Genomic DNA, 24850 nt, shown 5'->3' on the forward strand with positions numbered 1-24850 from the left:
AACTATTCAGGAAGTCCCATGAGAATGCTTTGTTGTTTCATCACAACAGTAAGAAAAAATTCACATCATCATAGTGCTACCTGTGATGTCTGTATCGGATCCCAGGAAGACTAGTTGATGTTGTGGTGTCAGCCAATAGAGATCCTAATAAACTAATAATAATTATTATGATATTAGAGTAATAAGTAGCTTATCATTTTCTAAATATCAAAGTCAATATTTGATCTAATAGGGTATTACTCATCTTCATCTTGAATCTATCTGCCTTGAAGCCATTAAGTTAACAAAACTGAGTTTTCCTCGTGTCTGCCTGTCTCTGTAATCCCTAAAAAGAGAGACCAAAAGAAAAAGCCATGTTCCCAATTTTGCTGTGAGAAAAGTGTTCCCTGCCATCCTCTTCTTCATTTTCCGACTCCTGTGCCCTTTCCTGTTTTTTCCCCCTCTCACTGGGCTTTACTGGAACAAATCATTAGTAACACATACTGCTGTTTTTCTCTGGGTGAGCCAGGCTAATTTTGACACACTCATTATGCCTTTTCTCTCTCTCTCTCTGTCTCTCTGTCTCTCTCTCTCTCTCTCTGTCTCTCTCTCTGTCTCTCTGTTCCTTCCCTCTCCCTCACACAGACTTTCTCACTCTTTAAGCCCTGACCGCCCTCCCTCCCCAGCCGCTGCACACTGGGCCGAGCAATACATCACTGTAAAAGCTGCCTCTCCCACGGGGGTGCCCGGGGTGACGGCCCTGCTGGGCAAGGGTCGAATCGGGGCCACGGTCCAATCTCTGTCCAAAAGACGGTTAACTCTGTGCCTGATCAGAGGTCCGCCTTCCCACCAAGAGCCTGCTGAAACTGGCACCTCGAGCACACTTGTATGTTTCTACCTTCCATGCTCCCAAATTTGTGTTCCGCCTCTTACTTGATGTCTTGTCTCTTTATGTCTTTTCCAATCTTTTTCTCCCTGCCTGCACCATGTCGGACCGGTGCGGGGCACGCTTGGAGCCGACTGCAGCGCATGGCAGGAGGAGGAAAAAGAGGGAGGGAGGGAAGCAGATGCTTGTGACAGTGTGGGGGCAGTAATGAGGGTCCCTACGATGGAGAAACAATCAGTAAGGCCTGAACACACAGCCCACTCGCACACACACGCACAAAACAGCGAGGGAGTAATGGGCTGGCAAAGGCCCGGGGCCAGTCTCACTCACACACACAAATTCACCACACACTACATGGTGAATAATGAAGAGGGAAGCCACCGCCATCACTGTCGACCACTCGCTGAGCAGAATAAAACTAGCCAAAAGTGTATTACCCGCACCATTTTTGTAAAATACTCATTTAGAACAAACAAACACCCAGTCTGGCTCATGTGAATCAGCTCAATATGAAAAGTACAGTAAAGGGAAGGGAGAAAAGATTTTCTGGCCCGCTCAGCCGTTCTGTCTCATGCCAGGACGGCACATATGACATCCCAGTGTGTTCTCCAAGCCCACCTCTAACAGGCACGCAAACCCTTTCAAAAGCATTACCCTGCCGATGGGAGATACTTTTATTGTGGCGGACATTTCAGTGAGAAGGAGGTTCGATTCACCAAAGTGAGGACGCGGAGGAGGGAAAACAAACGGTGCTTGCCGAGTGCGGGGTTCACGTTGCCGCAGAGACATTTCAAGAAGTGGGGCAGAGGAGAGAGTGCATGTTGAAGCGAACAAGGTTTGAAAATAGCCTGAGATAATACAGAGACAGCACGGCTGCTTATGTGCACATGCACACAAGAGAGAAAAAAAAATGCACACGACGACAAGCAAAAAGCAAACACACATAAACAAAGATGCACGCATAAGTACATGCACAGCACACTCTTGCTTGCCCAAACAGAATGCTGGAGTCTAAATCAGCTGCGTGCTGGACAGTTTGAGCCACAGAGGATTGATTACAATTGATTATGTCACCACAGGAAGTGGTAAGTCTTTATCTGTCTCCTCTTCTAAGGTCTTCAGATCAATCCACTGAGCTTGATTTGGTTAAGATAGCTGTCAAGCACAGCAGAGACTTACAGTGAGGGACATGTTAAATAAAATGATATACACAAAAGACCTCTGCTGTGGAATGTGTCTGATGTGATTCATTACTCGTTCACTCTACACTGCATCATCGTGACCTTTGGAAATTGCTCATTATATTGAGGCTGTGCTTTTTAGCTGCAATGATTAACATTTTAGATTTTAACCAAGAGTACACACTCTGAGTTTATGAGGTTCAGCTGTTATAAATGTAAAGAATATCCCACTAAAGGCCCATTTATATCCCATTTATGTAGAGTAATATATAGAAATAGAAAGTTCATTTCAAATGATGTAACCCTCACTGCCCACATACTTCTATGCATCCTTTGAATGTTAAGCAACACATCCACTAGAGCGTTGTTAGGATGTGTTTGTGTGACCAGTGTGGTATGTCCTACGCTCATAGATTATGTGTACATTGACAGGCATACATCATCGTTTCAAGGGTCAAAAGTTAAACAAAAGAAGAAGACGAGTCAAAAGTTTCTGTTCGTCTGTATGGTTTGTATCCATCCGCCTTCAGAAAACATGCATAAATATGAATGAAATTATATGAAATCAGTGACCATATATCTTACCTGTTGAGCACATGGGTATTCTACAGGGGGTTCACAACCCCTAGGGGGTCCTCAAAGTTACTACAGATTGGTGCCAACTGTTTAAAATTTTTTTGAAATTTTCTTTATTTAAATATGTCTCAAAATACACATTTACATGAATCCAACATGCTACTATGCAAGGCTAGCCACAAATCTGCATGTAACTGAGCTACCTAGCATAATGGTGAATTGGTTAGCTACATATTATTGAAACATATTGCCCAATAAGCTGTATTATTCTTCTAAGTATACAGACATTCTTGTGCGTCGCAATAGATTGCTCTGTAACTTCATGATCCAGAGACTTTGACATACCCTCCATCTCAGAAACCCCTGGTGAAAGTCAAGGTTAACACTGCTAACATTAGCTGCTGCTGACTTGCAGCTACAGGTATACACAAACAAGAGAAGACCCCAAATTATTCAATGAAATATACACAGAAGGGGGTCCCTGATCTTTCGCTCTAGCAACCAAGGGGTCCATGACCTGAAAAATGTTGACCCCTGGTGTAGCATAAATGAGCCTTAAAGCACACCCGTGGTGTTAAAAGTAGTAACTTACCTATTTTCTTGAGGTCCTTGAACCCATTGCTATAAAGTTGCCATGACACTAACCAAGACTGAGGGAGCACAGTGTTCCCACCTACAGTCTTTGTATCTGTCTGTGTGCGTAGGCGTGTGTGTGTGTCAGCTTATGACTTTGATCAGGCATCTCAAGACTGACAGCAGTCAGTTTGCATTACGTTTACAGTTACAGTGATGTATTTGACCCTGGTGTTTATCCTGGCCTCTCCCTCACAGACGCGTACAGACAGTGACACAGTTACTGCCGTGTACGTACACTCACACACACAAAAACCGCACACATGCGTCCACGTTCAGTATTACACATTTTCCTGTTCCCTGCTTGACGCTTGGGAGACAATTTGAAACGGAGGGTCCGTGGACGATCAGCCCTCTGCTGTAATTGGGTCCCTTGTCACCCAGAAAATTCATGTCAGCAATGGTCACATGGGACACTAATCTAAATGGCATCAGTGTCCTACTTTGTGTGTGTGTGGGAGAGAGGCTGAGAGGGAGAGCTATGGAAAGCAAAAAAAAAAAAAAGGTGTGGTAACTTTGAAAAGCAATGTGAGAGGCTGGTTGTAAATTATGTACAGGGCTGTCACTGGGCTACATAGCAACAGAGCTGTACTCCAGCTGTGAATATGACAAGTGAACACGCAGTCCGGTGCCATTTGTAAACTTCAGTATCTAAGACAGTCATTTTTTTTTTTTTAAGTCTGACACTGTGGGCCTCCCTTCAGACAAAGCAGGGAAAAAGGCAACACCCTTCATTTACTTGCTTATTTTTGCTCAATTCCTGGATGTCTACAGGATCATGATAATGTTATTTAATCCCACAGACGCTCAACAATTGATCCTTCATAGGTCCCACCCCTTTCTCCTTTTCCAGTTTTCTGTACTTAGATATGCTATGTGCTAGGCTCATCGCTGGTGAAAAAGCAAATTTTGAAGACGCTCAAAAGACACTACAGGGCGACCTGTAAAAGCGGCATATATTCACATCTTAAATCAGCTCATGTTAGCAAAAAGTTAGCTAATAAGCCAGTGTATCTATGTCAATCATTAGACACCTAGTTAGCTAGAGTTTTGCTAAAATTAGCTAGCTAGTTAACTAGCATTTTAGGATTAGCAAACTATGTGACCCAATATGACACTGTTAATGGAGCACAGAGCAAAAAGGGGCGGGACTTAGTAAGGATCAGTTGAGACGATATAGGTTAATACTGGTGTTTTACATAACTTCCGACTACACCAAATACATTAAAATGTGTCCAAACGTAGGTATGAGTGCTTCACACTGTGCTTGAGTACTGTATGCAGTGTTCACACTTATCAAACAAACTGTCAAGGCCCCCTGACTGTGGGAAAGGCATAACAACCTGTCAAATTACCCCAGATTTTAACTCTGAACATCTCTTAAACAAAATCACCAAAAAATAATGTTACATGTTTTTCATTTCCTTTCACTGATGCTGAAACTGTTTGGAGCCCCACTTGGCAGGTCCGCCTCCCACTTTGGAAACCTCTGCTCTAAGAGGTAAGTATGGAGGGATGTCAATGGTCTGGACAAATAATTTCCTGCTACTGATTTTTGTTCATTTTTCTCACCAAGACTTAATAACTGGGGAATATTTGAAACTTCATATCAATCATAGTTTTTAAACACAGCCAGGAAGGCTGTGGAGCTGCCAAGAGTTGGTGAGAAGTCACAGAGAAAGTGAAAATCAGTTTGACTAATTAATAATCACACATTTATCACTGTCATTTTTTGAACTAACAAAGGGATAACTGAACATGCTGTGGTGTTGTGTTCCTGACTTTCAACACGATTTGTTTCCAGCTTAGTATTTTTAGATGGTGCAGAAGTGTCAACAGCAATCTACAGGTCAGTCCTAATCTTACTGCCACAGCAGCGCTGAAACCCAGCAGCATTGGTTTCACAGTTGGGCATATATTATTCTTTCTATGTTACAACAGCCACCTCCTGACTGGCGCCTTTGTACATGACAATGTCTTTCCGGAGAGTGTCAGAACGAGGTGATGAATTCAGAGTACAGAGAGTAAGAAGGATAAGGACTCACTACAGTATGTCAGAGTGCTGTTATGTGAAATTAATCAACAACCCTTGAGCAAATCAGAATTACATATTCATGCAGGCCATTGTATAATGAATATAAATGATGACCTTTTGAGAGCTGACTTTTTTCATATCATGTTTCCTCAAGTAGGTTCAAGATGAGCCACTTTGGTGGAAAAACTGCTAAAATATGAAACTAGGGAATTGTATTTTCAAAAGGTAATGTCCATGTACATCATAGAAATGATAATGGGAGCATAACAGAGACAACATGGAGTAATGAAGAGGCAGAAATCATAGTGAAAATCCAGAAAGGACGCTGCAACACTAATGCACTAATGCAATGCACTAATAAGGTAAATACAATTAATGAGATTAATGTTAAATAGTGCAAAATAGACTGTAAAGCATATATACAGGGTTACAATAACACTGTGCCTCACCATATGCAATAATGCCATTAAAGGTTTCATTGGTTGGTGAGTCTCATTCCCAGAACGTCAAATACTGACACTTTGGGTTGGTAAAGTATCCTGAGCACAGCAAAATAGTGAAAAAATGGAAAGGAAAGGAAAGCAGGGTCTTTTCCAATTCCACACTCTACTGGTGATCTTTAACAATTGCAAAAATGCACTTTGTTGATACATTTGGATATGCATTCAAAGTATAACATATAATTATATTTTTATGCTCTCCTGCTAAAGAAAAATTAACCAGGTATAATATATAAAATAATACGGCTATAATAATACGAGTATTTTGACTTAGGAATATGATTAAAAAGTATTGATGCATGCAGTGTTTCAGGACAGGATCTATTTATGGTCAATAGTCAAGTCATCTTCAACAGTAGAGAGTCGAGCTGTCATTCAGTACAGTGTGAACATCCTGCCAACACAAAGTCATGTCTCCATCTGTGATCCATAGCCAATAGAGATCAAGCAATTTTGATTGTTTATGATACGTTGCACCTGTCTGGGTTTCAGACAGCAGTAAGATGATCAAAGTTGTTTTCTCTGTGGCTCCTATAGAGGCAGGTAGGAAATCTGTAGGCAGTGGCAGTAAACTCTGAGAGCAAGTTAGCACAGTCTACCGTGAAAGTCTGCGAGCACCATCTGTGGGGGGCTAACTGATGAACTAGGAAGCTGCTGACACAATAATTGCAGGCATCCAGCAATGAGGCTGAGAAAAAGGAATAACAAAAAGAGTGTGAAGCAAAGACAGGACGGACGGAGAGAAAGAGAGAGGCAGAAACTTGAGTTGAGAGGATGATAATTATCACGAGGTGAATGTTAAGCACCGGGGTCTTTCTCTGCTTTAAAGACTGTACTAAAAGAGTGTTTGGTCAGACGTCAGTATCACAGCATGCGTCATTCCCAGCTTGTGTATGTGTTTGAGCCACCAAGATGAGATGAACACCCTCAGTAAAGCGAGCACCAGAAAATTATGCAGTGACTGTACAGACATGTCAAAGTAATTTGATTACCTTCCAACGAAGACCTCAGACATTCTCAGGCTGTTCTAACTTATTTTGGGTGGCAGGGCAAAAAGTACTTGATCACAGCCTGCAGGATGGTGGACTCATTTCCTCTTCATTAACAACAACTCAACCACCAGAGTTGCTCTCAAAAGCAATGGCTGTAAAACCATGGATACATTTAAATTAATATCACCAAATTTTTATCCACTGGGTCCATTAAAACCTCTCATGCCATTAATGTGTGGGAGGACAAAACAGGAAGTTGGCTAGAGCTTCTCCTCAGAGAGGAGAAAATGACGCAGAGAGGCGAAAACTCCAACAATACTTGTAGTATATATAGTTTCTGGAGTTTTGACCTCTTTACACTTTTATTCCCTTCTCCATGCACCTTGGAAATAGGTGAAGTTGAGCCAGAAACCCCTCCTCTGCCTGAGTTGCTCAGCCAGAGGAAGTCTCTTAGGTAGAAGGTCTCAACTGGCACTGAACACAGGTAAAGCCCAAAAACTTTTTCAGAGACAAACTGTTCCCAGAACTTTTAGTCCCAGGAACTACTCTCCAGTAAACTAAAAAGTTCCTTAAGCCCATTGTTGTCTGCATTACCACTGCAGTCCAAAGACCCACAAAGATTAGCCAACCAAGTTTTTTTTTGCATATTTCCTCAAGGCTACTCCTAACCCTTCAACTACCTCACTGGTCCAGCTGTTGTATACCTTCTGTAATGTTAATGTGTCAAAGCACGGCGTACAATGAACAATGGTGGCTTAACTAAAATGCTGTGAGTACTTGACTGACTTGATCAGAAATGTTGCGTGTTGCAAAGATCCTGTACTTTTGGAAATTACTACCCATTGAGCAGGGGCTTCTAGGCAGGTAAAATAATGTGCCTGTAACTTAACTGAGACTGGTCCCTGCTGGGGAAAAGCACAGAGTTCCTCCAAAGGTTCCTAGTCCCTGGGGAAAGTTTCTGTAAAGGGAGCCATCTTAGAACACAGTATCCAGTTCTAATAATACACCAATGGGTCTGACACAACCCTCCCATGTATTTAAATAGTAAATGAACCTGCTCAAATAGCACAATACTATGCAATTTGCTTCTCAGTCACACATTCACACTCACACCTCAATCAATGACAGTAGAGCTGTCACTAAAGGAACTCTTTGACATGTGAACAACATGAGCCAGGGATCGAGCTGCCAGCAAACGATGGACTCTTCTGACTGAGCCACAGCCGCCCAATTAGGCCAACTTTTAAAGTAAGATTTGAATCCAGAATAATGACAAAATAGACATTAATTTGAAGATGATTGTTGTTTGATTTGACTGAAAGCTCCACAACAGCCAAGAAAATGACCTTGAGATTAGAATGTTTCATCTATTTCCATTTCTTTGATAGATAATGAAGGTTCAGTCTAGAATATGTTATTATCCTACATATAAACACACGCTGATGAGACAGTCTGGCTCTTCTCAAGCCACGGGGGAGAGGATGTTTTATGTTATCTTAATTAGAGTTCAAATACAGCCATGGAATTAACCATTTAGCCAACTGTGTAATAAATGAACATATTTCCAGGATATTTCACATGTAAAAGAGCTGCTGTTGGAGGGCAAGCAGACACAAAACAGCAGGGGGTGGGGCCATTAAATGGTAGGGTAGGCGGGACTGCACGTCTAACTCTACCCACGGGTTGAACTCACAGGAGGGTATACACAGCGAGAGTGGACTGGCTGTTCTCGGTGGAAATAAAAATGTCAGAGGTAATTGCCTTTAAAATGCCTTCACCTGATGAAAACCATCAGTTTCATCTGATGGTCGGACATCTTGGCCTGCTCGTCACATCGAGCCCATTCCCTATATGAGTGCCCTTCAGACACAACGCAGGCATCTTCTGCTGAAAGCCCTTTAATGGTTAAAATTAAAGGCTGTAAGGTATCAAATTGAGCAATTTTGTTTTTTTCTTTCGCCCTAACTTCCCAACGACTGACCTCTCACTATGGCAACGAAAGTCGATGAACGACAAAACTGCCGCGGGTAAACCTATGCCTTTTAATTGTGTGACAAGGTTCTGGCAATAACATGAGAAATGGACCCAAGTAAAAGCCTGCCTGTATGATGTCAGTGTTAAAAGACATCACACATGCAGCACATCCTCACACATGAATGACAGAATAAGTCAATTGCCAATGACTCCCAAAAAGACGTATATTACTGGTGGAGAGTACTGGCAGCGACAGGCTTTTGGACCTTAACTATATTACTATAATTAAGTCACATAACATAACTCAAGTGACATTACACACAAGGTTTACATTATTAAAGAGTTGTAGTTAGGTTTAGGCACAAAAACTACTTGGTTAGGGTTAGGAGAAGATTGTAGTTAACTGTTAGATATGTCACATGATTTAAGTGTTGTCCCTTCTGTGACACTATAACTTGCGTGACATGACACATAATCTACATTTTAAAACTACCACAGTTTGGTTAGGTTTAGGCAAAAAAAAGCTACTTGGTTTTGGTATTGAAAAGATCATGGTTTGAGTTAAAGTAACAAACTTCTGAAGTTCATGTGACGGAGGTGACATCACTCGCACGAGGACATAACTCACATGACATTACATCTATTGTTTTTGTCGTGAAACGGTCACAGTTTGGTTAGGTTTAGGCAAAAAAACGACTTGGTTAGGTTTACAAAAAGATCACTAGCGCGACACAAGAAACGGACGTCACATTCAAAATGTAATTTTAGGTTACTCAAAACTTTAAATAACTAAACATTCATTATTCATTTCACAAAGGACATGAACCCTGATCTCCTGGTTGAACGTCCTGTGATGGTTTGAGCCATCAATCCACCCCACCTCCTCCAAATTCTTACTTTCTCGCTCCTTATACTTATCCTGCCACATTTCATCCAATAGGGGTGCAGTCTAACAATAAATGGACATATCAGTCGGAAAAAGCTGCTTGCACTTTCAACTGACGCGCATATTTTTCTGGTGAGGTCGAGCTGTACTATTCCTATTATTTAGTCCATCTAAGCCTGGCACTTATTGAAATGCAGTCAAAGACAGTCAGGTCGACTTCTAATTTAAGATGAACTACAGGGACAGATAGATCTAGTGCTTCTTGTATCTGATGAAGTACCCTCTCATACGTGCTGTACAAAGGACAGCTTTATTCTTTGCAGTCTGCTTTGAGTGCTTTAGCTCCCTACTGGTGATGACTACCTATCAGCCTCACTGCTTGAAGAAAAAAAAAGAAAGAGAAAAGAGAATCGGGAGAGCAACAAGAACAAAAGCACAACAGAATGAAACAAACTCACCTTCCCTTTTCATTCATGCACATCTAAATTGGTGTTGAAAAACCATGGGGGAGGGGGTTATTGTCGTGTATGTACTTGCTGGTCCAATTGAGCGCAGAGTTGGAATGACTAATTACTATTTCTTTGGCCTTTCAAAACCAAACTATAGATTTAGTTTGTTTTCACACTGTGATAACATGAAACTACAGGAGAAATAGTGAATAAATAGTGGACATATGTGAAAGAACGACCAGAGCAAAAACCCGCAAAAGAAAACACATGTGCGAGCTGCATTTACTCAAGACATGTTCCTGCCGCAAACCCTGAAGTTCAGGCGAGGCATTCGAGGTATTGATTGGGTGATTTGTATGTGTTGCCAGCACTCCTGAAACGTGTCTAGGAACATGTGTTGATGGATGTGTCTGTGGCTCTCCGCCTGTGAGGGCCAGGGTGGGTGCTGGGAAAGCTCTGACAGCCTCAAGGTTACCCGCCTGGCACCAAAACAGATGGATGCCCCTCATCGTAACTGTCTGTAATGTGCTCAACTCAATCATTCCCTCCCTTCTGCCTCTCCAGTTCGGTACAACATCTCACTCGTTCGCTCGCTGAGGCAGTTTGCAGAAAGTCTGAGAGGAGTTGTATCCACAGACAGCAGTCGAAGTAATGATTTTATTTATCACACCAGGAGAACTTCCACATCTTCTCCTGGGTGCAACGGCTATGATATAAGGTTGTTAACCATCGTGTTCTTGGTCTGTGTTACAGGAATGATTTAATATTTTTCACTTTCCTTCTGAGAGTGAGAAAATCAATATCATTCTGATGTCTGTCTGTTAAATATTAAGCTAGAGTGAGGCCCCTAATTAACACACTGCATCTTGTTTGTTTAATTATTTCACAAAAATTAAATGTAAAATGAGAATTTATAGAGAGAGAGTAGCTGGAGCTGTTTGCTCCTGACAACAGTGTTTATGTTATGCAATGCTTTGCTAAAAACATCTGATCGAGATTCAATCTCTGCACTTAATGCACATACATGAAATGTACATGCATCCTCTGATTCTTGGAAAGAAAGCAAATAAAAATGTTTAATTATAACTTTACAGCTGCATTAAGTGTATTTTGCCAATTTGGAAGCATCAAAACAATATGAAAACACAAAACTGACATATTATCACAATATAAAGATACAGCTAGTGTGCTCACAACAGCTCTACCTAGCTAGATAATCGATCATAAATCATAAGCAAGCTATTAGCTAACATTTTGCTCTGTAGCCAAATGCTAGCTAACTAGCCAGCTAATCTACATCAATCATTAGCTAACTAGTTACAGCTGATAGTTAATGTTGCAACATTCTAGCTAACTAGCTGGCTAATCTACAGCAATCTTTCACTATTTTCTTAGCTAGCATTTTACTAAAATTAGCTAACTTAAGTACTTAAGTTACAGCTTTACCCCAGCAACATTTTTTTTTTAAATCTATCTGCAAAATACGGTTTTCTTTTTAACAAATATACACATGTATGCTAATGCTAAATGAGACGCATCCTGCCACTGGTGTCACGCTATTGGACTGTTTGACAGTTGTTAGCGATAATGCACCAATGAACATAATGACAAAAGCAGTTAAAAAGGAGATTTCTAGCTAGTAAATATGGATGTAAAAACACGTTCTGCCATTGGTTTCATGCTATTCTGCTGTTTAATAGTTGGTGGCAGTAAAAAAGCCACAAAGGCAGCGAAGAAGACTCCTGGCAAGTTAACATGGATATAAACAATGCACGATAAAAACAATGAGCTGAAACAACTAAAGGGCTCAGTAGAGTTGAGGCAATTTGCTGTCAGGTGATAATACTTTGTGGGTTGTCATTATGATGATGTGAAACCATTCACATTACATTTGGAGATTTGATTCATATTTTATAGAAAAATATTGACTAAGACAATTGACTAAGTCAACTACCAAGAAATATCCCTACAGTAAGACTAATGGCTAAGAAATACAATTATATATTAACATATCAAAATAAAATTCACTGATCCAAAATATGGAAAATTGCACATTTGTTCAACACACCCATCTATTGATACTCATGAGGAGTAACATTTCCCACTCTTTTTTTCCATCTTTTTTTTTACCCATTTTACATTCTCTTTCTTCGGGCCCTGGGGCATTTAGGCTCCACAGCACCGCATATATCCAATTATACCACGGCTCTGAGCACGGCAGTGACACATCGATTGACACAAGCGACATCCAGTCTTATCACAGTGACATGATGCAGTGCTGGGCAAGCATCATTAGCCTGATCAGCCAATGGCAGTGCAGCTCGTTAGACCCCCCAAGGGCTGGACATGCAGCTCTGCTTCTAATACAGATATCATAAGACAAGGAAGAGGAGTGATAAAGTGACGGAGAGGGGAAGAGAGATTATAAACCTTGGAGGGACAACTTTATGTTTGTGCACTCTTGTGTATGTATGTGTTTCGGGCAATTCCACCGGGTAGATGTTGGGAAATTACACTTTTCCTCGAGCGACAGCAACGCAACAACAACAGGCACAGTTTCCTCAAAGCGGCAAAGCTCCATCATCCAAAACATGTTCCTTTGTGAGGACACTGCAGGCAGCTGTCAAATCTTTAAGAGGCTGTTTAAGCTACCTGATCATGTGACGCCTCAGTCATATTTCTAGCTAATATAATCGCCTAAACTCCTACAACAAAGAGAGTGAGATCATGATCATCAGAAGTGTGCTTTTGGGATAGGTTGTGCCCTGAGGACATATCATTCTCTATGGAACTCTTTTGGCCCATTTCTGATCTACCTGTGGTATTTATAGACAACTGTTCTCATATTTCTATGCTCTACTTATAAGCCCTCTTTAGCCAAAAGGTACTTTCACATATTGTATGAAAACTTAATGGCAACACTTTACAATAAGTCCACCCTTATGAGTCATGGGTTATAATTAGGTACTTAATTGGATTGTTAACACTTTATAAATCATTAATAAGCTGTTATAATATAACAGTCAAAAAGGGCAACAGTGACCTGTTGCTTGCCAAGTAGTGAGCCCACCTTTCTCTGTACTGTTCAGCTTCAAATCTCTTTCCTTACTTTGTCTTCTCCATCAGCCAACATCAATACCAGTATTTGTTCATAATACTAAGCATTTAACCACCGTCAGCATATCTGAATAGTCAAAAGGTTTCATTAGACATATCAAATGAACACAACAAATGGCCAGATTCATAAAGCGAGGCAGGAGTGTCAAACTGAATTTCATCCTGGGCCACATCAGCATTATGGTTGCCCTCAAGGGGCCAGTTGTAAATGTAAGACTATGTACTTCTTATCATGTTACATAATTACAACTGCGTATTAGGGCCACTGTAGCTTAAAAAAAAAGAAAAAAGAAAACTGAGACAGGGATAGGGGGCAATATTCTGGACAGAATCTCAAAATTTTCTAGATTAAATCATAAATTTATGACAAAAGATCTTAGATATTCTCAGAGATTATACAGTCATAAATTTCTGAGGCAAAAAAAAGAAGAAAAATCTCAAATTATATTCTTTGCAAGCCCTCACGGTCCACAAAAAATAAGGTGCCTGGCTGGACTTGGCCTGGAGGACTTGAGTTTTGAGTTTGACACGTGCACTGAGGCTTTAGCTATGAATGATCATTTTCTGTTGACATTTTCAGCATGTTTTACACTTAACAAAGCTCTCTGCAAGTCATAATTGTTAATGACGAATTTTACACTTTAAAATAAGGCTCCCTTTTAGTATGATTAATTAGTTATAAGAAGTAACTGCAGGCCCCATCAATGTATGAAAACTGTAGTTTGCTTATAACTGTTTATTAATTATTTATAGTCTTTACAACTTCATTAATAATTTAATTATAAATCATTTATAAGGCATTATTGTAAAGAGGTACCAACTTTACTAGAAGCTTTTAATAGAAGAAAACCAATAAGAAAAGCATCCCACATCTATTTCTCTCCCTGTTTACTGTTCTCCTCTCCAGATTAATCTCGATATCGATCGACTTCACTGCCTGAAAAAGTTGTCCATGTGTTATGATCTAAAGTTGCCACTGCTACATCTGTGCCTGGCTGAAACCGTGCCAAGCCCCATGGTTCCCGGGGTGTGCTTTATAGCCAAATAACCCCTGCTCAACACCTGTTGGCCAGTCCCAGCCAGCTCCAGCTACTTAATCCCATTTACAGAGACAGCAGGTTAAATTATTCAAATGCTCCAATGAAAACTCCTTCAGTATTCATGATGAGGGTCCATAGATACCAGCAGAGTGTGTGTGCATGCGTCGGTGTGTGTGTGTGTCCTCTATCATTTGATTGTTTATTCTAAAACCTCCGCTCATCATTGACGTCATGTCAAAGTGAATGGCACCATTGTGCAGCTGCCTTTTTTCCCCCCTCCGGGTTCTAATACTGTGGAGGAGACACATCAGTCAATAGAGGGAAAATGCTGTTATTATTGTTGGTTTTCAACTGAGTAGAACATTGTGGACCAAGGAAAACACAGCTTGTTCCTCAACCCCCGTGCTCTTTTGTCCTTTTCTCTCCTCCCCGACAAGTGGAAGAGAAATGACTACGAGGCAAATGCCATGATTATTTTCTTATAAATAGTGAAGGAACCAATGCCGCTGCTGTTGCGTTTGTCATTTATGTAAGCAGTTAGCCAGATATGGTTACAGCCCTCTGAGCATGCCTTGAAAAGTAAATTAAGGACATTGGGTTGAGCAGTGGGTTGCTTGGGATCAATGCACCGACAGAGAAATTCATCACTAAATCTATCTGAGCAATTACTGATGCTGGCATCAAACTGACGAACAGTTTTCTGTTGCCTGTCTTCGGTTTCTCTCATTTTCCTTCTCTTTCTTTCTGTTTGTTTACCGTCGTCCCTGACTGTGGAACAATGCAGCGACCTTTGCAGAGATAATTCTATTACGTAAGTTGAGTAATTGCTCTGGATGTGGAAGAAGGAGTGTCCGCTGCTCCTCTTGCTTGGCCCACAGCTCCCACGTCCTTGGATTTAAATGAAACTCTGCGGTATTCATACAACCTGACAGGGAGAGTTCCGCTTAGAAAACAGAGAGGAGAGGAGGAGAAAGAGGAGAGAAAAAAGGGGGGGATGGATGTGAGACGACAAGGAGATGGAGATGAGCATGACAAAAGCAGTGAGCCAGAACCAAGCAGGATGAAAATGCTATAAAAAGAGTCCACCCTCCTACCCCTATCACCCCCACCCTGATCACCCCCCGCCCCTGCTTTTTTATAAAGCAGCGCCGGGCATGACATGTACCTCCAGACTGTCCAAGTGGCCTGCATGGTGCAAAGAGCCCTGCAAAAGGGGTACACAGGAATAAATGGAAGGAGCGTGAATAGATCTCGCCTGCTGAGAGCTTTTTTTTTTCCATCCCCTCCGTCTCTGCCACCTAGAGCCCTGTCGGCTACGATGGAAGAAGTGCAGGGAGGGCAACGGAGGCTCGATGCTAACAATCAGCGCAGATGAAAATGGCGAGGGGCTTTACTGGCAGAAATGTTCACTTTACTTTGTTCGAGTTTCTTCATTTGGACAATGGGTAGAGACGGAGTCAGAGAAGCAGACAATTACTGATATTTGCTGCCAGCTATCAGAAGAGGGAGAGACAGAGAGAGAAACAGAGGGAGAAGCTCCACTCCCACATTGTTAATTAAAAACTCTCTCTCAGCGCTGTGCTCACTGAATAAAAGGCGGCCGCACAGTCGAGCAGAACACACGCGAGCACAAGGCAAAGGCTGTGTTCACCATTTTTTATTCCTATCAAGCTCCTCCAAATCAAACAAAAACATTTGGCAATGTGATTGTGTTTCACTACATTTGATTTTGCCTTGTTTAGGAGATCGCACAATATTCTCTCTATGATCCATAACTATAGAAATTGGATGGGCTTGTGGGTTTGTAAGGGGGGGGTGGGAGGGTAGATAAAGAGAGAAAAGAAGTACAAGAGGCAAAGCAGTAGAGGAAAATAACAGGAAAGCTGATTTCATGCTCGGGGGATTGCATCTCATTTTCTCCCCAGCGCGGAGGGACAGTGTGCGGTCCTGCTCGTGGATTTACTGCCACCTGGTGGCATGTGACGGTGCCGCTGCTGAGTTCACGAAGCCTCACAGGGACACAGGCTGTCATCAGAGTCAACATCACAAGATTAGGTCAATCCTGGAGAAGTAAACTAGACCCCTTATCTCAGGCGGACGGTGTCATGTACACTTGGGTGTGCACTTTCTGAATTGTAAACTGCAGCGGCGCGTTCCCAAACAGAACTGCCTGTTTGCTCGACTTTGCCTCTTTATCCTTTTCATGTCTCTTTATTATTTAGTTTCTCACTTCTAGAACAGGAAATTTAAATAAATTACTTGAAAGGGTACTGAGAGAAAGAGAAAATCAACTACAAAATTCCCATTTCAGGCAATACCACTCTGTTAAGGATGCTATTATACGCTTGGACAGTCCAGTCAATATTAGTGAGCATCTATCTCCAAAAGCAGCAACAGGATAACTAAGACTTTAAACCTGCAATGTAATGAAATGTAAAATAAGTTACTACCTGAGCTCTTGTGTTTCATGAAGAAATACGTCTGTGGTGATAGGAAATCTTTGAAAAGCTCCCTCCAAGTCATCCCAGGGAGCACCAGGAGGTGAATTAATGAGGGTTTCTCATCACTAATTAACACATAAACACACAGCTCCCATCACCAAGTGTGAACTGGAGTCGATTATTCGTCCCGCGCAGAAATGTCTGCGTCAGATGATCTTTTGCAGAGGGAGGAAAAAAAGTGAAAGTGACAAGGAAAAAAAGAGAGAAAAAAGAAGGATTTGAGAGATATGAAGTCATACACAGCGGCCGGGTCTAACATCAGAAAGGTCTGGATGATTAGGGGATGCCAGCGCTCACAGAGAGCAGCTCTCCTAACAGCCTCCACCACCTCATTAGTCTGGCCCAGCAGCAGTATGCCCCCACTATTAACCGCTAAATGAAAGACCGCCAACCGTGATTACTGAGGGGAAGTCCCCTGTCGTCATGGGGATAAGAGATCCCTGCACACACACACACGCGCACACACATAAACTCACACTTCGACTTCTATGATAGCTATTTGAAGGGCGTTTATGAAAAGGCGATTGAGGCAGAAGTGGATATTTTACACATCATTGGTCACAGCCGTTCACTCCAAAAGCCCCAAACGTGAAAAGCTCGGGACATCAAGCAAACCTGTTACGACAAATTGCCTGCATTGCAGCAAAAAAAAAAAAAAACAACCTCAACAACTCTCTCTGTTGCTTCATTTAAAGATCACATGAAGCTTTCAGCTCCACTTTCACACAGCGAATCTGACAAAGGTTTAATAAGCACATGAATGAAAACAGCCGCGGAGTCCTTGAGTCAAGGATATGGCACTCACTGATGCACAGAGGATGGCATGGCTACATAGGTGTAGTGCAAAATTGTTGCATGTTATGTGTTTTTATGCACTTCTTTACACAGGATATGGTTATGTAATGCAGTGTGGTATGACAATTTTGTGCATTCCCATACATGTGCAATATGTGAGGATTTAAAAGTCAACTGAAATTATCAACAGAGTATTAAGAAATAACACTTTTGATGTTCATGTTGTAGAGATATTTACTAAAGTTAGCATGCTAATCAGCTAACCCAGCGAATTCTGTCTTGTAATACCGCTTTGTACCTGAAGAGGTGATAGTCCAGTAGTTACTATCAGCTACCAGTACCAGACCCTGCCAGAATTCTGTGCTGGGGCCTTAAAACCCCATCTTCATGGGGTTCCCAGGATGGCGAATGCATAGCCCGCCCTAACCAATCCCACTCACTCCCACTCATACCTAAACCTACCCAATCAAAATGACCCAAACCAACAAAGACGACGAGTACTAACCAACCAGAATCAGAGTTCTCAAAATCAGCTAAGAGGACCAATAGCTGCACAGCTAACTGAGCTAACTAGCTAACAGCAGCTAAAGTTACAGTACAGTAGTAAGAGGTTATCCGAGATATATTCTGCCTCATTTATTTGAAGTAAGGATTCAGCAGGTGGCCAGTTCTTAAATATTGCACCTTTAAAGGGATTTGCAAAAGACTTAAGCTGAAAAAAGACCTTCATGTCCTTCAAGCTCTATGCCCACAATTTGTAACACAAAAGCAAGGTGAAGCAGGTATTTCTCCAGGGATGTCAATTTTCTCCATTCAGAGCCACAGGATACATTGTAGAACTATTTCACTCACTGTTTAGTGCTCCCTGTGACTTATCCATTCATGTCCACATGTAAAAATCAGCAAAATGCTCCTTAAAAGCACATGCAAGCCAAATAGAGGCAAAATTTAAGCCCAGCAGTACTCACGGTCGTTACAGTGAGTCCCCGTGTAAGACGTCATGGAGCAGTCACAAGTGAAATTCTCCCACTGCTGGATACACACACCCATGTTGGCACATGAGTCCTCCTGGCAGGTCGTACTTGGGCCTGTGAAAAGGCAGCAGGGAAGGACGGGGGGAAGAAGATGGAGAGAGAGATGCCACAGGAGAGACACAGTCAAGCAACAATACGAGCTACTGCTGAGCCTTAACAATGCGGGACTCATGCAGAAGAAGTGCACTCTAGAGAGAGATACAGCATGTGGGCCTAGAAGAAAGAACAAGGAGCAAACAGTGCCACCACAGGAAGCCTGACCCGGAGTACAACACACTTAAAAACAGTCTGGGGAATCCTGTTTCATGCTGGGTAAAATGGGCAATCGCAGTGGCGAGCTGAAGCAGAGGCGCCAGGTTTTCACAGCATCAACAGCACACTTCTTAAGCTGCTGCGTGGGACGCTAGTTTAGTTCTAATCGCCGTTTAAGAAGAAGAATTGGACCCCAGCTGGGCTGTTGTGATGGCACTGTCAACTTCCCTTAACAGACTTTTTTTCAGGGCAGTCATTTTGACATGAAACAGAAGGGTAAACACAAGTGTTGATACTAATTAAAGTTCTTTCTATAGAGTGCTGCAAGAATGAGTCGGGAGTGAGATAGCATATTAGCACTTTAAGTTCCCTCGTCACAAAGTCAAGATCTCAACAGTGAGGTGAAAATCCCATTTATCTTCTAGTATAGGATTTATTAGGATTATTAGTCATGAGCTATAAGACTGTAAAAAAAAGATTAACAACAAATCTGTATGATCTTAACATTGCTTTACGGATAAAATGTTATATTCGCAAAATCATGGGGAGATACTACACTACCCACAATCCTTAGGTGCCTCAGCAACTTCTCTGATTGAAGGAGCTCGCTGTTACCATGGAAATGTTAAGTGCATCTGTGAAAGGGTAGTCGTGCTAGCATGCTGGCTAGCTAGGTAGCTAACATTAGCTAACATGAGTCATACCAATAATGTCATAATGCTGCAGTGAATATAATTTATATAGACCTGGAGTGATGCTGACTTCTGGGTTGGCCCACAAAATTGCATCATCCCTGCAGCACTCTTTCAGGTCAGAGTCAGGGTGCTGACATTGTGCATGCAGGCTCACTACAAAGGCTCTGCTACATGAAATGGAACAGGAGCTTAATTAGTACCATTAGTAACGCCTGTGTTTACTATTTCATATCAACATGGCTGCCGTGAAAAAGGTCTATTTCCTTCTTTTGGAGAGTGTGTGCCGGTGGACATGCATGCAGTTTTTCATCATTCCAACAAGTAGTTTCCAAAAAGTTTTATCAGAGTAAAACTTAGAACGCTGCATTCCCTCTGTGAACAAGCAAGACGAGACATAAAAAAAAAAACAACCTTTTAACAGATGGTAAAAACGCCATTTAAAAATACCCATTTAAAAACATGGCATTAACCCTGGCGGTTCCTTTTCCAAACATCTCTTTCACTGTGAGAATACGCGGTGAACACTAGACACACTAGACGGACAGAATTCATGAAGAGCAGAAGAGGAAAAGAAAGAAACACTTGAGAACATGTAGTGCATATCCTCGTGTATGCACTTCAGTCAGACAGGAGTTGAGGAGGGTATTCAAAGTCAAACTGGATGTGTGTTTGCTATTCTTCTACACCACACATAGCTCTTACCTTTGAATACTTATACTGAGAGGGAATGCAGATAAGGACAAGCGCACAGCATAGATAACGAGATAAACAATTCCCCCGCCAGAGTCTAGACAGACACGGGGGAGAAACCTTGACAGAAACCCTTCTTATAACCACATAGGAAACAAAACAAAAGTAAAATAAAGTAAATTAAATAAACAGTCCAAATAAATGGCAGACAAATGCAAGTAAACAGTGTTTAAGAGCAATTGTCTTGTGCAAGACAAAGTGAAGAGAAGGACATTTGAAGTGGAGAACAGAGCAAGTTTGCCAGCTGAAAGTGCATTTACTGTGTAATGTACGGTAGCAGTAGTCAACCAGGCATTCCGTGTGCACGCATGTATTTCTGTATTGTATCAGTCTCGTGTTTGCATGCACACACATCGGCGCTCGTTTGTCAGTGCGAGAAATGGAGGATCTCGCCGTGTTTTGAGTGTTGCAGCAGGAGGTCGCTCGCTCTCTGAAAACACTCTCATCTGGATAAAGGAGCAGACGTGATAGGTTTTTGGGGAAAAAAAAGAGAGAGAGAGAGAGAGAGAGAGAGGGAGAAAGAGGCCTGATACATCAGCGGCACGCTGACGCTGGCGTTTAGATGTGCAGTGACAGCCTCTTTCTGCTGTCTGTGGTGGCCTGTAATGTGTCACAACTGGCATTTTCATACAAGAACACAGTAGTGCCACAAATTTTCTGCCTCTGCTTTCAGACTGCCTCCATGGCTGCTATATATCCATACTGTATGAGCAGCACTTATCCACTGAGGAGTATGAGAGCCAGATTTCTTCTTTTATTTCAAGTCGAAATGTTGAGAATGAAGTCGAACTACAAGACAAAAATAAATCAGAAGATTTTTCTTTTTTTGGTTTTTGAGAACAAAGTCAAAATGTTGAGAATAAAGTTCAAATATAATTTGAAACTTTGTTCTCACAATGGTATTTCAAACTGTATTCTTGACATTTCGACTCTGTTCTCGATGTTTTAACTTTAAATGGAAAATCCAGCACTTTTATGTGTATATCCAGGCAGCGTTAATGGTAAATGTAGTCAATTGAAGCGCTAAAGTTCCCAGTGCATGCTATACATAGAGAGAAAGACAATGTAGTATGCTGCAAATTCTGTACTTCTTCAGCTTGAATTTCTATTCTCCTCCTCTGGGAAGTCAGGGTGTGATGAGATGAGGGGTTTTTTGGGCCCCTAATGCTATGATCTGGCAACACAGTAATAGCTATAGGCTAGGGTAGCTCACAGGCAATGCATCCTGGTACATGTAGGCACTACTGCACAGGTCTGCAAGTAGGAAAACTCCTAAGTCCCTTCCCTTTTTTCTCTCTGCTCCAACAACAGTAGAGCGTAGCTGACTAGAGAACTAAGAACAGACTAGTTCTTACTGCTTAAGTAGCATTTTGGTAACATTAGCTATCAGATGTAACTAGCTAGCAACAATTGATGTAGATTAGCTAGCTAGTTAACCAGTTAGCTAACTTATGACTAGATATGTTGGTTTTACAAGTCCCCCAGCAACATCTTTTTACCATTTTCAAATGGTTTTTCAACATACACGTATCTAATTAAAGGAACAGGAATGGAGACAGTTCACCGAGGTTCAAAATAGGGGCGGGACTTTGGAAAGGTCAACTGACTACATTTACTGTCAGCGCTGACTAGAAAGCCACATGAAAAGTGCCAAAGTTTCCCTTTAATCTCGACATTTCAACTTTATTCTTGAAATATAAAATAAAGAAATTAATCCTGAGGCCTGGCCCCGATATTTCTTCATAATAATCTGACCTGATGCTCTCTTCTATTATACTGTGAACTCGAATTCTTTGCAATTTTATCAAATACAAACCTCCACCTACTCTTGTAGTTGATAAAAGATCACTTATATAACAGTTACATACAGTGAAATGTCTGTGTATAGCTATATTCACACTGCAGCAGTGCTGTAATATGGAAATGCAAATACTCAGTAATCATCTTTTTTTTGGACTTAATCAGTTGTTGTGTCTGCCAGTAGTCTCCCTGCGTATTCATTATTCTTTTTCAGAGAACGAGTCACCTCTGCGGCACCACGGGGACATTATTGCCATGGTGACACCCACGATGCATTGCACACAGCAGACTTTCAGGCGAGCAGGCCTCCGAGAGGCTGAGTTTTTAACCCTCTACCTTGCAGGTCGGCTTTGGTGAAACCAACTTTGTTAGCGCAGAAAGAAAATAACAAACAGAACAGAGCAGAGCGGAAAACAAGAGTAGAGGTTAGTGAGGGACCAGCATTGTTAGTGTTCCTAACAACTTTGTCAAGTTTGTCACTTTGCAGTAGAGTGCAACACAGGGGAATGTCGTTGACTTTTCAGTGAGGGCTGAGCTCCTGAATAAAGATGCTACATTGTGGTATTTTTTGTATAAAACCAGATTTTTAAGTATGTTTTGGCCAGTGTTCTGCTCATAAGAGGTTACTGTGCAGTATTTATCCTCGGCGTCTGCTGCCCTCTAGAGGTCATATGCAGAGGCTTCACTACACACATAACACATCATATGTATTTGAACACAATAACATTTTACACTGGAAAATGAAATTAACTATTAAACACTTAACAAGTCCAAATAAGTGTGGTGGACTATCTAATGTAGACGGAAACAGGCTCAAATCAAATCTCATTAAAATGACAACAGTAAAGTGGTTGCCGTAGAAATACCACATCATCAGCAGCTCATTTGTATTTTGTAATAGTAAAAAAAAAGTTTGCCTTAAGATGGAAAGTTTTAGGAGCTGGAGAAGGGAAGAAAAGCAGGCAGGTGAGTATTTGAGGACATGTAGCAACTTCTTTAATTTACTTAATATATAAAATAATCTGCAATTTCAAATAATATCTAAACATTTTGGCAGTGGTGGAATGTAATTAAGTACATTTAGTCAAGTACTGTCATTAACAACAAATTTGAACTAGTATACTTCTACTTCTACTGTACTTTTTACTCCACCACGTCTGACAGCTTTAGTAATTAATTACTTTTTAAATTATAATTTTTCATATAATTCCTGACCAATCAAAATCATTAATCTCCTTTTTTTCTGGTAAACTAAAGGGTTAAGTGGGTTGAGAAAATTGTCTACTCCTTAAGATAAATAATATATTTGAAAGCCTCTCAGATAAGCTCAAAAGTACATTCAGTACAGTACAATATATAAAGTAGTTAAAATGACCTCAACCTTAAACATCTACAGCAGTAAAATGCAACATAACATATTAATGCAACAGTAATATCATCCAGAAATGTCAGACATAATAGCAAAATACTGACAGGAATCATTTGGTTATATGAGTACTTTAACTTTTGAAACTTTAAATGATTTTTCATGATAATGCTAACATGCTTTTACTCAAGTAAGGATTTAAATACAGGACTTCTAGTGGAGTATTTTATGTATGCTGTAAAAAATGAAAAAGTTGAGAAAACTCAAAATGTCAATTCAGCTTGCAAAAATAGATTTTTGAGTTTTGAGTCCAAGTTTTGAAAAGGTTTTACCCACTAATAATCTTTTGTTGAAATAGGTTACTTTTGTTCTTTGCATAAATTTGAATCTTTCAATTTTGAAAACCAAAAACCCCCAAACTGTTTTCAGTAATTATTGAGTGAACTCATTGAAGTGAATGTGAAAAATCACTTAGAAATTTTACATTTTCAATTAAAAACATTTGACTCAAAATAATTTAATTTCCTTTTTTTGAGTTTCTACAACTCAAACAAAAGAAAAGTAAATGATCAAACAAAGATTATAGGTCAGCAAAAGTATTTTTTTTAAGGTTATTTCCAAATTTAAGAGCATGAGTTGGGCTCTAAGCTCAAAAATCTATTGCTGTAAGATGCTTTCAAATGTTATCTCAACTATTTTCTACAGTGGACTATTAAATACTTTTACTTAACTAAAGATCTGAGTGCTTCCCCCACCGCAGCATTTTTGTTTTCTTTCATAATCTGGGTAAACAGCATTAGTCTTGATATGTTATTCAGGTTTTAGTTCCTCCAGCTATCTTTGAATATATTGATGCAACATAAAAAGTTAACAAGCCATTATTAGACAAACTGAAAGACAAATTATTTTCCTATGATGTGACAAATGCCTGGCAAAGAAAAAGAAAATAAATAGGATTAACAATGCCAGCGAGTGGCTTTAAGGGCTAAACTGAAGAGCCTTCTAATTAGACTAATAAATCTCACACGGCAGGTCATGATTCTTAAACGCTACGGGCCATCTGTACCTTCACAGCCGCGCTCAATCTGCCCGCTGCGGAAAAGGGCGTCGTTGATGAGGTCTGGCAGGCGGCCGTTGAGGTCAACCGAGGCCAAACAGCCCTGGAAGCCCTCCCGAGAAACCACCAGCTTGGGCAGGTTCTGGTACATGTTGGGTCCCAGACCTCCGATAAACAGGTCACCTGAGGGCAGAGGGAGACGAGTGAGGATGGTAGAGAGTTTAATTGTATTCATAATAATAATAATTAAGAAATATGACTATGAAACAAAATCATTTCTGTAAACATTTTCTATTACTTCATTTTCAAATATAACCTGCAAATAACCACACATTTCAGTGGGATGGTATCC

General features: G+C 40.9%; 1 protein-coding gene across 8 annotated transcripts in view; it reads right to left on the reverse strand.

Moving 5' to 3' along the window:
* Nucleotides 1-24850, reverse strand: part of nrxn3b (neurexin 3b) — a 420898-nt gene that overhangs the window by 216218 nt on the left and 179830 nt on the right. For 5 of the 8 annotated variants that reach the window (XR_014771923.1, XM_084737529.1, XM_084737532.1 and 2 more), the window contains 3 exons: nucleotides 24508-24681; nucleotides 22412-22438; nucleotides 18513-18632 (listed from right to left, as the gene is read on the reverse strand). Coding sequence is in view for 6 of the 8 variants with exons in the window: in XM_084737529.1 (XP_084593655.1) it covers nucleotides 18513-18632; nucleotides 22412-22438; nucleotides 24508-24681 (321 nt within the window). In the remaining 2 variants the exon portion in view is untranslated. The remainder of the gene's footprint in view (nucleotides 1-18512; nucleotides 18633-22411; nucleotides 22439-24507; nucleotides 24682-24850) is intronic. The other 3 variants (XR_014771924.1, XM_084737531.1, XM_084737530.1) reach the window with 1 other exon arrangement.

Source organism: Lutjanus erythropterus, chromosome 15, assembly GCF_056507025.1.
Source record: "Lutjanus erythropterus isolate fLutEry1 chromosome 15, fLutEry1.hap2, whole genome shotgun sequence".
In the NCBI taxonomy this organism is placed as follows: domain Eukaryota; kingdom Metazoa; phylum Chordata; class Actinopteri; order Lutjaniformes; family Lutjanidae; genus Lutjanus; species Lutjanus erythropterus.